This window comes from Anabas testudineus, chromosome 19 (genome assembly GCF_900324465.2).
Source record: "Anabas testudineus chromosome 19, fAnaTes1.2, whole genome shotgun sequence".
Classification (NCBI taxonomy): Eukaryota; Metazoa; Chordata; class Actinopteri; order Anabantiformes; family Anabantidae; genus Anabas; species Anabas testudineus.
Window position 1 is genome coordinate 11,212,055 of NC_046628.1, and position 14,940 is coordinate 11,226,994.

Below are 14,940 nucleotides of genomic sequence, written 5' to 3' on the forward strand. Positions count from 1 at the left end.
TCACATGATGGAAACATAAATATAATAGTTTGATTGATACAGAATTATTTAACGCATCAAAATGTGTTAATGTTATGTGTTTTTATGATAAAGTAAAATATTAAAAAATAATAATTAGCATAGCCATGCATTGGCGAATTGGTTGTCATGGTGATTTAGGGGTCTTTAACATGCCGGTGTACTTCTGGCATGAATTAGGTGTAACATATTCTACATTTTCTAATAGCAATAATTAAATTTATGACTCTGAATCTATAGAACAAATGCTATATTCATAAACTTTGAATAACAAAACATATCATCTTGCTCCTATTTTAAACGGGCACTAAATGAACAGCTATGTTTTCGGGTCCTGACTCATCGAGGTCAGGAGGAGGGTGTTTGTTGCGGCGTCTCCTCAGTTGTCCTACACCGGTGTTGACCGCTTTTTCTGGCTTCTCCCCCTATTTTACAAGTTGACAGTTACATCAGCAGCAGCAGTAACACTCGGTAAGCTGTATATTTTATTATTACTCAGCTTGCTCATGTTGTGTATTTATGGAATGTCAGCAAGATGGCTGTCAAACGTCCCAAGCTAGCTATGTAGAAAACGCCCCCTACCACACTCGTGTGTTGAAACTCCTTCAAGATCCAGCAACAGGCAATAGTGACTGTGTAATATTTCTATCTCTGGCAATTTTGGCTCTAATTTGAGTGTATATTAATATTAAAATGACCAACGTGCAATCCTCAAATGCGTATGCTATTTTAAGCATTGTCTCCCATATAGACTTAAGCAAAAGTGGATTATTCCTTTTCTATGACTGCTTTGATTAGTTTGTTCATGCAGAAACAGACTCTTTTTTATGCAAGTCAGTGTTTTATCAGACAGTGCAAACAGTGTTGGAGAAGCCTGCAGTCTAACCTTGACGATTAGCAGACGTGACAGCGTGAAGTGTGAGTAATGGAGATACTGCAGGTTTAATAACAGTTCAATACAACAAGTTTAGGCTGTAGAAATATTTTCAAATGTCCCTGCTGCCTCTTGATGAAAATGCTTTTGTAAGAATTTTCCTAAAATTATCTCACATAAGAACATGACTTCATTGACCTGTAATAGAGGCTACAGCCTTGACTGGCCTAAATGTGACATTTACGTCTCTGTCATATTGTTCTAAAGGATACATATGGTCCTTTGCCACCATTTACACTTAATGTCATATTTGTGACAGGCATAATGGCAGTTCCTCCAGCATATGCAGACCTTGGGAAATCAGCAAATGACATCTTCAATAAGGGATATGGTAACTAGATTCTAGATAAAAAACAATATTCTAATTTTTTATTTATTGACACTTGGAAGACATGCTGGCTATTAGAAATGCAGGAAGTAGATACTCACCCTCATTCTCCTTGCAGGTTTTGGACTTGTTAAACTTGATGTGAAGACAAAGTCTTCAAGTGGAGTGGTAAGTTAATATAATACAGTTACAGTAATGCATTGCAGATATTATCATCTGATATGTCACACTATAACTGTATAAGCACATATGTTGAGTTATAAGCACATTTCTGTGCCAAAATACCAAAAAATAGTTTATGTTGTGTTCATGTTAAGAAGAATTAAATCAGACTAATATGCTGTCACCTGTGTTGACCTCAAATCTGCTATAAGGCAGCCTATAATGTATCTTACTTGTAAGTAATGGATGAACTTCTCCGACCTTTATTGTATTTCAGGAAGGAATAATTTTATTTTGTATTTACATCAGGAATTTAAAACATCTGGCTCATCCAACGTTGACACCAGCAAGGTCACTGGAACCCTGGAAACAAAGTACAAGTTGGCTGAGTATGGGCTGACATTCACAGAAAAGTGGACCACAGAAAACACACTTGGAACAGAAATTTGCGTTGAGGATCAGGTAAACCAAAATCTTATTATCATGCTTATAATCACACAGCTGTAAATTAATTGTGACTGATGGAGTGATTTTGTTCTTTAGATTACCAAAGGACTGAAACTTACTTTTGAGACTACGTTTTCACCAAATACTGGGTAAGCTCCAGGTTGAGAGTATACAGAAAACCTTGGAAGCCTCTTAACCTCTTAAAACCCTAACTCATTGACTTTTTACAGCAAGAAGAGCGGCAAGGTGAAGACGGCTTATAAAAGAGAATACCTTAATGTCGGTGGTGATGTAGATTTAGATTTTGCTGGCCCTACTATTCATGGAGCGGCGGTGGCTGGCTATGAGGGTTGGCTGGCTGGCTACCAGATGACCTTTGACACAGCCAAATCCAAGATGACCAAGAGCAACTTTGCAGTTGGCTATAAGACTGGGGACTTCCAGCTTCACACAAATGTGTATGTTTTATGATCAATAAATATTTGAACCAAGTAGACAGAATAAATGTAAGTAACACAAATACTACTAGTAACTCTCTGATTTATTGATCATGATGTATTTACATCAGCTTAATCTGAAGAATACTGATGCACATTTTATTTCCTTTTTTTTTTTCAGAAATGATGGTTCAGAGTTTGGAGGATCTATTTATCAGAAGGTCAATGACAATCTGGAGACTGCTGTGAATCTTGCTTGGACAGCAGGCAGCAATGGCACTCGCTTTGGGATTGCTGCCAAATATCAATTAGACTCCAGTGCCTCCATATCGGCAAGTGTTTCAGTTTTACCTCTCCCATTGAAGTTAACTTTTCCATCCTGCTTGTTAACAGCCTATCTCAAAACTGTGGAAGCAGTGAAATGTTGTGGAAAAGTAGGCCATGGGCTAAGGAATAAGTAATTTTACAAACACATTTATTTACATTACATACTGTTGGTTTTTAAAACAATCTGATGAATATGCTCTATGATTATCTATTACTTTATATTTTAATGTAGATTTGTTTCCGTATGTGTTCTCTGAGGACTTTTAATCTAACTACTTTTTTTCTCTAGGCTAAGGTGAATAATACCAGCTTGGTAGGAATTGGATACACCCAGACTCTGCGGCCTGGTAAGAACCAACATAAAACACATTTGAAAACTGCACCAAAAAATAACCTTGTTTTCAGTTTTAAAAATGCATGTAAAATGTTTAATTCAGGTATGAAGCTTACCCTTTCTGCACTGGTGGATGGGAAGAATATTAATGCTGGCGGTCACAAACTAGGTCTGGGCCTAGAGTTGGAGGCATGAGGATCTGCTCTGTCTTTTAATAATAAGAAGAAGAATATCACCTGAATCTGTCCCTGAGCCTTCCTATATGGTTGGCAGGAAAGATCAAGCACTGTTAAGATGGAAACCTTCCCACTAACCTCTATTCATTGCGGTTACAGTAACAAGTCTTGTTTCAGTCACGTGCTTATTAACCTTCTGCCAATTTATCCACTTTAATGAAAAAACAGCCTCTGGGTATTGAAAGATGCTTCTTTAGTTTGACAATCCAGGAGTGGTTCCAAGAAAAGCAAACCTTATTTTTCTGACTGGTGATCATATAGAATGTAAATCTGAGCTGCTATTTTGCACAGTAGAATATACTTTACCTCTATTTAAGGTCTTTTTCCTTTGTTTTATTTGCATCTTATTTATATTTTTTAGTGATGATTTACCCATTAGAAGGGTTACACCTACAAAATGTGCTTCTCAAGACTGATACCAGTCTACTGGCTGGTCTAAACAAATCTACTCAGAGTAGTTTCATTGTGTGGCGTGGTGCGTTTTAAACCTCCACTACCTTAGATAGCTTTTAAGTTGCAAGAAAATGCTAAATTGATTTTTATTTTCCTCAGTGTAAGTTGAGAAAAAGTGAAACATTTCTTCCCATTTTTGAGGACAGTGACACTATTCGGAAAGCTGATTGTGTGTTGGCATGTGTCTACCTTTGCAATAAAGACCTGAAATGAACCTGTATCTTGTCCTGTAATTTCATGTCTGTATATATTTGGACATCGACTATTAGCAGGTGTCATTATTTTTGCTCCGTTTACCACCGCATTGGATTTGACATGAAAGATGTGCTAACGGTGTAGACTCTCAGCTTTATTTGTGTATTTGGTTGAATACACAACAGCTATTTTGAATCACACAAAAATAAAAGTATTTGGTTGTGAGTATTTGGCTAGAGACACATTAGGCACATTACACGCTGGATTTGGATATGACAGTAGTTAGCACTTGCAAATTTTGTTAAATAATGATGCACTCAAAAAAAAGGAATGTACAGTTTTTTTTTTTTTTAATCCAGCTCATTATTTTTTTAATTGCTGCACTTTTAACTATAAAATGAGTAATCGTCATTACTAATTCAGAAGTAACACATTAACCTTTAGTAACATGTATCCAGACAGTAGCATTGTTTCAACCCCAGATAATTATTTACCCATCTTTGACAAGACATTTAGTATCCTAGTGTAACCTTTACAAACCAACTACATTTAACAAACATCTGTCCTATAGTTTGATAGCCAGTGTGAGTCCATCTCCCACGGTGAGCATGCTCAAGCTGATACGAGCATCTCTGTGCAACTTCTTGTTCAGCTTGTCAATGGCTACAGTGTCTTGGTCATCAGGGGAAGGATTCAACACCCTCCCACCCCACAGCACCTGCAGGAAAAATGTTCATAGAATTAGCTGTTTGAAATATCCCACTGCAGGTATTTAATTTTTGTCCTGGGTGAAGCTCTTACGTTGTCGATAGCAATGATGCCTCCTTTCCTCAGCAGCTGCAGAGACTTCTCATAGTAGTTGTCATAGTTCACTTTGTCTGCATCAATGAAGACAAAGTCAAATGTTCCAGCCTGACCAGCAGCCAAGAGATCATCTGGAAGAACACACACACACACACACACACACACACACACACATATTAGATTACTTCCAATGTGGCCATTACAATGTACTGTCACTGCTAGTATACAAAATATACATACTGTACCCAATTTCAACCCAAAATAAGAGAAACATAAAGCAAATAACATTTGTAAAAGATGTTTTTGTTAATGTAGGTAGAAATAATCCCACGGATAATTCTGCGATAATTTACGCACAGATTTACGCAATTGACGTCGCCTGACGTCATCGCGGTCCATGCGTCAATTAGCGTTTGACTCATGAGAACAGATTTAAAAAACTAAAGCTAAAATGCTAAAATGCTAAAATGAAAACTTGTGTATAATTCACCGCTTCAGAAAGAATTCATACCAAAGTTTGGACCGACATCGAAGGACAGTACACGGACTTCATTACCACGACTAGTGAATTACAGGTAGAAAATCAATCTGTGTTTATTAGCGGCCCTTGTTTTATTTCAGGTAACTGGTTTGTTGACACCTTAGCTAGCCGACTAGCTTAGCTCAAACACAGCTACAGGCTAACCTGGGCCTGATTGTTGTGTCAGATACTAATTAAAGAAATCGGATTCAGCTCACACATGTTACATTTGAGTCAAACAGAGGTAACAGAAATACACAAAGTATGTACAAACCTACAAAAAGTACTCCATTTCTGTCATACAAGTGTTCATTTAGCTAAATGCTTATCACTGAAGTTGTTATTTGTACTGTTTTTAAACAGGAATGCACTATGCTGAGAGGATTTTCTAATAATTTGCCCACACTTTGTTTCAGTATAGGTTATGCAGTGTGGTCCTGTCCAGTCCAGTACAATACTACATATACATGTACATATACTGAGATTTGTCTGCAACAGCTTTAATTTAAACTTCAAATATACTGACCTCTAGTGGCATTTAACTTCCTCCAGACAACAAAAGGAAAAAATAATCTAAATCTCTGCTTGAGCAATGTCAGAGCAGTCGCAGATGTTAAATACCATTAGTCCACAGGAGATGGATTATTTTAGAAAAAGTAATGCACGGGTACCATGACTTACTTAGGTATCTGCACCTCCTCAAGTTCTTAAAGCATGAAGTTGTAAAAACAGATATTACTGTACCTAGAGTTTTCAGTGCCGGCTGAATACGGAGATCAATTTTTTGCTCAACTCCCGCCTGTAGACAAAAGCAAACAGGGATATTTTTCAGAATGAAAGTACAGCAGATGAGTTGTGAAAGACTGGAATTGCATGCGTGTTTTCCCTGTTTGACTTAGGTAAGCAAACACAATGTTTATAAATCAGAATTAACTCTGAACTTATAAATTGTATTCGGATGTGTATGTGAATGTGAACAATACAGTAGCATTACACATCATATATTGAACCCTTTGATAACAGTGTTTGGGCCATGTGAATTGTACCTCTATCCAGTAGGGTTTCCCAATGTTGGGGTATTCTTCACTGATATCACATGCCACCACAGTTCCATCGTCCGGTAGAGCCAGTGCCATGTTCAGTGTGTTGTATCCTGTGTATACTCCTGCAAATGACATTGATTAAAATCAACATAAGAAATAACTGAGTGCAGTAGGTATGTTATGTAAGAGGTGCATATAACAGAGTAAAAGGATTTACAGTACATATATGCAATCTTGCAATCACATGACAGATGTGCATGGTTCAGAAGCTGTATATGTGACTTTAACACTTACCAATCTCTAATACTTTCTTGGATTTTATTAGTTTTGCCAGATTGGCCATTAACTGCGCCTGCTCACATGCAACCATCATGCCTTTCCATTTGTGTTCCATTGTCCTCTGAAAGCAAAAAACAAAACCAGTTGCATTAGTTTCAAAAAGTACCCTGTGAAACACGATTATATCTTTTGATATTGAATACTTAGTTGTGCCAGAGCACAATGTTATTCTGGATACCAAGACATTACCATCCTGAGGTTTTTCAGTGATGGATGTTCCCTCATGGAGTGATTGAGAACATACTGCATCAGTGGGTTGTCTTTCCCCCCACAGTGGCTTTTAGAGATGCTCATTCTGGAAGATTTCCTTTTCCCTAAGGGAAAATATGAACAATGAAACAAATTATTAGGATGTTAAGACCATCATGATGTCATTGGACCTGGCATCGATCTGGTCTAGTTAATGCATTCTTTTGATTTTAGATATATGAAACTTAAATTATCTCTGTGGGGAAATACAGTTATCGTACTAGCAGAAACAGACCAAGATAAAAACACTAGAATACTGGAAATTGTAAAACCATTTAGCTTAAGATATAAAAGTGATACGAGGAACCAGTCTGGACACATTTACATTATATCTATTTCCCTATTTTTCTGGTTTGCATGTGTGGCAGCACATTTCTAATTTCTTGGTAGTTGCAATAATGCCACACAAGAAATTCTAACTTTTTGTAAGTGTTACTGGCTGTTAACTGTTATGTGCCATTCTGTAAACTTGAGACTCTGTGTGTGAGGTGAAAATATTCCTGACAATAAAATATATACTTGTTCAGCTCAACTTTTAATTATTTGTTTTGTCCATGTAATACCATGGTAATGCACAAATCTAAGTCAATCAGTAAAACATAATTTGTTTCCATAAATCTGTAAAATGCATTCAAACTGTGGAGGAAGAATTGGACAATGCAACAAAACAAAACAGCTGCTCTTACAACTTACTCATGTAGTGTTATAGACAATTTATTCGCAGAATTGTTTTCATTTGTATTTCAATTAAAAGTACTTGTTCTGAAAACAAAAAAGTCTCTAAGGCTGATCTAATAATATATTAATACTGATGCTTCACTGTGTAAATAACATTTTCCTGTTGTAGTTGGTCAATGTGGAGTTAGTTTTGATCCACAAATCAGTTTTCCCTATTGTACTTGTCTTTAATATTTGAAACCATGTCAGATGTTTAGAGGCGGAGGTGAATCTAAAACACAATAGGGGTCCTGACTAGTAAATGACTTTCCTTTTAGGGTGGTCACAAGATAAGGCGGTCACATGACAGTTTGGAAACCACAGCTCACACTTAATCCTTAGCAAAACATAGCTTTTTATATGCATTTCAACTTTGAATGAACTACTAGTTACTACTAACTAATGCCGTTGAACCCTTAAAATTGTGTTTATGTACAAATTATTATTCATCATAAAAATATATTGAATAATACAATCATTAAACCCTTTTTCCCATGAGCTCGATAAAGAAGGATTTCACTTGTCCGGCTTTGGTCAGACCACATGGTGCTGTACTTTGGAACCAGATTTAATGTTAGATCCTAACTCTAGTTTTACACTCTCCCTCCATGACCTTAGTCAAACTACCCACAATACAAATGGTCTCACATCACTTGGAAGACCACAGGGTTTACATAAAACCACTGGATTTAGAGTCCAAACACTGCTCTGATTTATGCCACCTGACACACACACACACACACACACACTGCTGCACAGTCTGTCTGTGTAGCAGCGACGATGTGACGCTTTTAATCAAAACCTTTAGCCTTGATCGCCTTCTCTTACCAACGAAATAACCGGTGACAAAAACAACCCCCAGTGCCACAGATCCAACCAGTGCTTCTTTGGAAATACTACGAAAGGACATGACTTCAAACACAACAATGACGCTACACGGTTAACCTGAATCCAGCTGGGGCACTTCCGTGTTGACCCGCAGTTGAACCGTAATGCTACAAAGAAACGCGAAGCTACAATTGGCTGAAAGCGACGCGACGTGTGGTGAAGCGGCTGCGTCTGAGTCGGTGCACTGTGACTTTAAGAGAGCGGCTGCTGTCATCAGGTGACTGCTTTTGTATTCAGCAGCGATGCTCGAATGAAAACGAAGAAATTAGTGTAACAGCTTCGATTAAAACGCATGAAAAACATGTTAAAAGTGCTGCTTTGTTACCTCAGTGAACTAGTCAAATATTTCCAGATGGGTAAAAAAGATGCGGAGCTAAAAACATGACTTATAAACTGAACCCTACATGCATCTGGTGACTATTACATGAAAACAACTCACCCAGAAGTTGAATCTGTGAAGATGATGTGTTGGTCTGTGTCTAACAGAGCGACGGGATGAACTCCTGCTTAAACAAGCCTCACAAATACGCTCAGTCATGTAGAGATAACCGGTCATATGACCTGCTGCTGCTCTTACGATAGGACTGTGGGACAGACGCCCACTCTTAGGACTCACTACTGTCTGCAAATATGTTCCTGTTTTTACTACTGGATGTCAGGAGACATTAGAGATCCATGTGCAAGTGCTGCTGAACAAAGTTGGACAAAGTTTTCACCTTATGTAACTCAGTAAAAGTGTGTTTTTCACCGTGTGTGAACTTCTTCTGTAAAAGTAAATGTCCTGGATTTAAAATGCAACAATTTTCAGCAAGATATACTTAAAGCATCAAAAGTGCAAGTACATTGGATTTGATAATATTGAATTGTCTCTTTCAGCGTTCGTCATTATGGAAAGGTGTGGCATTACCAGAGAAGATACCCAGCATCTGCTAATGTCTATAAATTGCACACATCAAGAAGTCAATGCTTGTAGAGGATATGCAATAAAGTACTAAACATGACAGATAAGGTAATAAGTCTAAAGACAGGTGTAATATTCTACATGTTAAATCAACATGATTAACAACAACCTTAAATAAACCTGTGCACTGACTGTGCACTGTAACCACATGCAATTTCTTTTTTATTGTAATTGTCAAATTGTGACGTAAAGAATGAGGGGTCTCATTGAGGAAACATTGTGGCTACTGTTCACTATATTAATACAAAAAAATCATGTAACTAAGAGGATGTCCTATTTTAATATTAAACACAGTCTACAAAAATAGTCTACAAAGTGTAGAAAGTTATGTTGTGCGTTTTAAATCTATTTTACCATGCTAGATAATGATCCTGTTCCAAATATAACCTATACAGCCAATGATGTTCATAATAGTATTACGATGCAGTATTGAGTGTTAGGAGATGTAAGGCAGAGATCTCTCAGAATAATAATGTCACAGTAAAACCGAATGAAACCCTTTTCCTTTGCATACAAAGGTCAAACAAATATTATTATTATTTGGTAATTGGTAATCAAATTAGTATATTATGGATAATGAGTTTAGTTCATAAAATGTCAGAGACTTCCTTCTTGAATTACTAAAAACTCAGCAACACAGACAACTTTAACAGCAGTGTATGAAATACTGTTAACAGAGGAAAATATTGTATGTTTGTTCTTACTCTATATTATTCAGAAATTATTAGATGGTTATATTTTGTTGAAATCTGTATCCGCATCTAACTAGTAACTAATAAATGTAAAAAGACATTAAGTGTGTCCATATATGATGGAAGCAACACCTAATACATAACACAATACATAATTATTATTATAACTAACAATACAATAATGCCAAAGAAGAAATGTTTTCTGCAAGTAACACAATTCTTAATACCTTATAAAATATAAAGTACAACAGTCAGATCATGGTAGAACATGTAATAAAACTAGTCACACACTAAGGGGCAGTGTTGCCATGAAAATGATGCTCATATACATTTGTGCCCATTTCTTAACTTTTTTATTGTTTTCTGGTGCATGCTTCAGTGTATCCACTTGTGGATTATATCACTAACCTTTAATATTAAACTCTCGCAGTGTTTATAAGCTAATCACTAAAAACATTTACAGCTTTGACCCAAGTGTCAGTGTGGGAATAAAAAAATGCAGCATGACATTACAGTTCTTGTAAATCAGACACTATGTGATTAGATTATACGCCAAGTCTGTTTTTGTTTCTGGCACACATCCTGACCCACACTGTGTGTGTGTGTGTGTGTGTGTGTGTGTGTGTTAAAGGTGTGTTTTCTACTGCCCAAACGACTCATGTAAATGTACATTTTATGAACACTGTGATGCTGTCTCATCAATTTGTCCCCATCAGACACAGCCGTTACCTGTGACTGATGCTGCTTCATTATCTATGTCAGACACATGACCAGTCTGTCAGAGGCAAATCACATAATCAACTACACTGCAGAGATGAGTGCTCAATGACCGACCAAAGTCAATGTAGACTAAATATTATCCTATCAAATAACATCAGAAGATAGCACCTGATATACATGATTGATATTGAAACATTTTATTGCATCAGAACAAAAGTAGGCTGTCAGTAACATTTCTATGTATTTTGAAGGCTATTGAAGAAACTAAACAAGAGACTATGAGTACCTAGAACATCTTGATAAGTGTAAGTGAAAAAACCCCAAATACTTTAACCAGGTACGACAGCAGGCCGTCAGCTGAAATGACAAAGCAGAGTAAGAGGTAATTGGTGCTAGACAGACAATGGTGACATGAATAAGTGAATAGAGCTATCTCAGGTTTCAAGATGGGTAATGAATAAAATCAAGAGTTCCTGTCTCCCAGTCCCTGGAAAGCATTTTAGCAAAATTGACTCAACCGGGTTAATATTGTTTACACTTATTGTTTTTCTTCTTACCTTTAATCTAGTGGATAAGGAAATTCACATAGAAGTGTATCAACTATTGTGTTGTTACAGTGAACAAGATTTGAGCTGATATTTTTCTACATTAAACATACCTGTACCTGTTCTACTTGATGGATAACTTGCTAACTGCTGCTCTCTCTGCTCACTTATCTACAGTTCCCAGGAAGCCCTGGCTGCTGGCCACGCTGTTGCTGGTTACTGACAGAATCTGGACAGCCGAGGACAGAGTATTCCTCCAGGGGGCTGGGATACTTACGGCTGGGCTGCTGAGGTGTGGTGCTTGCCTCAGGGTAAACCCTTTTGTGTGAGTAAACACCATAACAATCCAGCAGAGAGACATGCTCCCCGAGTCGGGAAATTTTCTGCTATGCCAGAACAATGTCTGATACTGTTGTGATGATTCAATTTTATAGGGCGGTCTGACTCGAGTCAACTGTCTAAGAACCCGTTTTTATGATCACATGCTGGTTTGAATTATGAGGTCTGAAATGTGTAGGCCTTCTTTGTGTGATGAGGCAATGCTCTGTTTTTGTCGCATATTACGAAACATCATCAGCATGTCCGAGCAGTTATTAAGATTCAAGTGACCTACTCTCATCTGCCTCTCTTGCTACTACACATCTTTACAAACATGTCCTACAAATTTTAAACCAGAACTGAACTCTGCTCGTCAGGCTCCTCTTCTATCGCATAATGAAAATGTCATGTAAGTCCGCTCCTCTCAACTCTTGAATTTGACTTCGGTACAGTCTTTCTCTTTTGATAGACAGATGAGTGAGCGATACTACTCCATCAAAAAGTACAGCCTGACAGTTTGATTTGACAGCCCTCTTCAAACCAAATATACTCCTTGTTCCTGGCACTACATCAATTTGACAAGAAGAAAAGTGGTTTAAAAAAAATGTAGATACCGATCCTCTGATATACGTTTCACCACAAAATAATAAAAACAAATCTCCATTTTTTACAAAGTGTTATCGAGTCAGTCTTCTCATTATACATCGCTCCCTTTTAGTGTGCTACACAATATTTGTGCATATCTGTATTTACATTTACATTTAGGCGTTTAGCAGACACTTGTAGCAGACACTAAACTGACTGATAGCGAGACTCAGTTGCTATTTTAGTTGTTTCATTCAGCCTAACCCATCACATGCGTATTAAAGTAAACAGCGATGACATAAGCGAGTGGCACATGCATTTTGGCAATGAAAATGTGGTGACTTTTTTGATCTGTGTGCCATTACTGAGTGGGTTGATGATGTTAGTAAGTGGGCCAATATCCAGTGGCCCAGTACCTGTGTGATTAATAAACCTAGTGTGTTTATCTGGGAGACAAGCATACAAGTCACTATATGTTTGACTATGTTGTCTGCGAACATGTACAGAACGTCAAATACAATGAAATAGACTCAAAGTTTGTCTTGAAATCAGAGGTCATCATCATTGTCTTGGTCTTCTCAGCCATTTTATTTTTCGGATTCTGGCACAGGAAGTTCTCATTAGTTGTGCCTGTGAATTCTGATTCGTAAGTAACTTGCCAAAAGCCGTTATTTGAATTATTGAACAAATTAAGGATGTGGGCAGGCCTTCACAGTAGAGCTGGAGTGATTGATCGGTTAGTGGATCGACCATCGACAGCAAATGAATCATCTCTTTGGATATTCAATTTTTAAACCAAAGTGGCTCCTGCTTTATGTGAATATTATCTGGTTTACTTAATCCTCTAACTTAAACTACTAATATCATCTGTGGGTTTTGGACTTTGGTCAGACATAAAGGACACAAAAGAAGAAAATGTACTAGTATTTCATAGACCAAATAATTAAAGTGCAGTTCTCAGATATTCAAATTGCTTCTTATGGTTCTAGTTGGGGGGGAAATCTGAAACCAGAGAATCCAATTGATGATATAAAACAAAGAATAGCAGCAAAGTTTTAAAAATGAGAGCTAAACCAAGATACTTTTGGCTTCTTTGCTTCATAAATTACTTGAATACTTGGTTATGAGAACATTCTTGCTGAGTCAAAAGTGTCCTGTTGCCCTGCATTGAACTTAAATATATACAGCAGACTAGATGCTGTGAATGATTTAGTTACAATGGTGATAATTATCCGTCATTGTGAAATATCTTCGGCACACAGCCGTCATGAAGTTGGTATCTGCTCTATATTCTTATTCAGATATTGTGTATAAAGGCTCATCATTGTGATGCCTACAGTGCATTATACTTTCCTATTAAGCCAATAAAATGCATAGACCTTAATGGTTCATGGCAGCCATTTACATAATTCATAATTAAATCACAGTCTGATAGCTCGGAATGTATTATTAGTGAAAATACATGTGCTGCCATTGTGACACATTAATTAATATTTTTAGTTCTCATTGGCACATTGCTCACTCAGCTGGGGTCTGGTTATGGGGCAGGAATAATGCAGTGCAACAACAAATTATTTGTGCATTTAAGTAGAAATGCCTTGGAGTGATCGCCACAATATGCATTTGCCTTAAGAACTTAATGGGAGAATGTGTTTTATTGGTGTTGTCACGTATCCTGGCTAATCATTTGAGCACTGTAAAGATTAGGGCTAATGCATTTCCATCCTTGAGCTCCAGCGTACGGCTGCAGAGCATCTGTAATCGTGCTGTATATTTTTTCCACAGTCCACAAAAGCAAATGCCACACACGTTCTCAGTAATGCACTTTGTCCTGTAAACAAAGAAAGCTGAATGCAGTATTGCTAATGAGGCAGATAGATTTCTTGATTTACTTTATAATTGGCTGTCGTGCTGGAACGTTTGGTCGAGTAATTGACTTAAAATTAATGAACCACAATCTTGAAGCAAGAGTTTAGTCATTTTTCATGCTAAAATACCAAGCATGTGCTGGTTCTGCCATGAGAAATGTAGAAATGAGCTGCTTTTATCAGTTTCATATTGTTACAGCTACAGTAATTGTTGAAAGGGTCCGTATGCACAATTGTTATTCATATAAAAAATGCAGAATGAGCTGTTAAAGAACTGTTGGATTTATATTATTTTCATTATTGGATTTTATGTTTTTGTTGTTGTGAGCATCACAAAAAAATTAGATGAAGGCAGAAATGCCACAAACCTTCAATCTACAAGAGGGTATATCACTAGAAAAAGTAAATGTTTTTCTCTTTTACTGATAAATGATTTTAGTTACAGCTCACATCAGTTACATGTGTTCTTTTTTTTTTTTTTAAAGGAAGTTGATGTGGTCTGGTAATGACATCCTACTCTTTTCAAAACAATATGGGTCAATCTAATGAACCTTTCCCCTTCTCTTACGAGCTCAATGTATTCTTAGTTTCGACAGTTAATTCAGAAACGAGCATCCACTAACTCTCTCCAGCAGTGGACAAACAAAAGGGTCCTCTTCACTAATGGTCCCTGAGGCTTCAGCGCTATCTATTGATCTGCTGTCACCCAATTTCTCCATGACTTATGCCCTGCTTAATTCCCATTACTGTGCACACTGAAGCCTTATCAGGGAGAACAATAGGCTTGTTGTCACTGAGGGCAAAAATATGAGAGGGCCTG

At 37.2% G+C, this 14,940-nt stretch overlaps 2 protein-coding genes across 4 annotated transcripts; one reads left to right on the forward strand and one right to left on the reverse strand.

The window, feature by feature from the left end:
- The first annotated feature begins 357 nt into the window (after positions 1 to 357).
- On the forward strand, positions 358 to 3,894 carry LOC113156392 (voltage-dependent anion-selective channel protein 2-like). 2 transcript variants are annotated; one of them, XM_026351512.1, is made up of 10 exons: positions 361 to 489; positions 868 to 936; positions 1,212 to 1,283; positions 1,399 to 1,448; positions 1,752 to 1,904; positions 1,986 to 2,038; positions 2,120 to 2,347; positions 2,508 to 2,658; positions 2,943 to 3,000; positions 3,091 to 3,894. In XM_026351512.1, exons 3-10 carry the CDS (start codon positions 1,217 to 1,219, stop codon positions 3,180 to 3,182), a joined length of 852 nt encoding a protein of 283 aa, XP_026207297.1. In that variant the 5' UTR covers positions 361 to 489; positions 868 to 936; positions 1,212 to 1,216; the 3' UTR covers positions 3,183 to 3,894. The 2 variants fall into 2 exon arrangements, with proteins under 2 accessions (XP_026207296.1, XP_026207297.1); XM_026351511.1 differs by lacking the exon at positions 868 to 936 and having other exon boundaries at positions 358 to 489.
- A 310-nt stretch (positions 3,895 to 4,204) lies between these two features.
- Positions 4,205 to 8,998, reverse strand: LOC113156393 (catechol O-methyltransferase domain-containing protein 1). Of its 2 annotated transcripts, none has more exons than XM_026351514.1 (7): positions 8,871 to 8,998; positions 6,767 to 6,891; positions 6,533 to 6,638; positions 6,242 to 6,360; positions 5,940 to 5,994; positions 4,673 to 4,806; positions 4,205 to 4,589 (listed from the first exon to the last, which is right to left on the reverse strand). In XM_026351514.1, exons 2-7 carry the CDS (start codon positions 6,869 to 6,871, stop codon positions 4,437 to 4,439), a joined length of 672 nt encoding a protein of 223 aa, XP_026207299.1. In that variant the 5' UTR covers positions 6,872 to 6,891; positions 8,871 to 8,998; the 3' UTR covers positions 4,205 to 4,436. The 2 variants fall into 2 exon arrangements, with proteins under 2 accessions (XP_026207299.1, XP_026207298.1); XM_026351513.1 differs by lacking the exon at positions 8,871 to 8,998 and adding an exon at positions 8,372 to 8,522.
- Between the last annotated feature and the right edge of the window lie 5,942 nt (positions 8,999 to 14,940).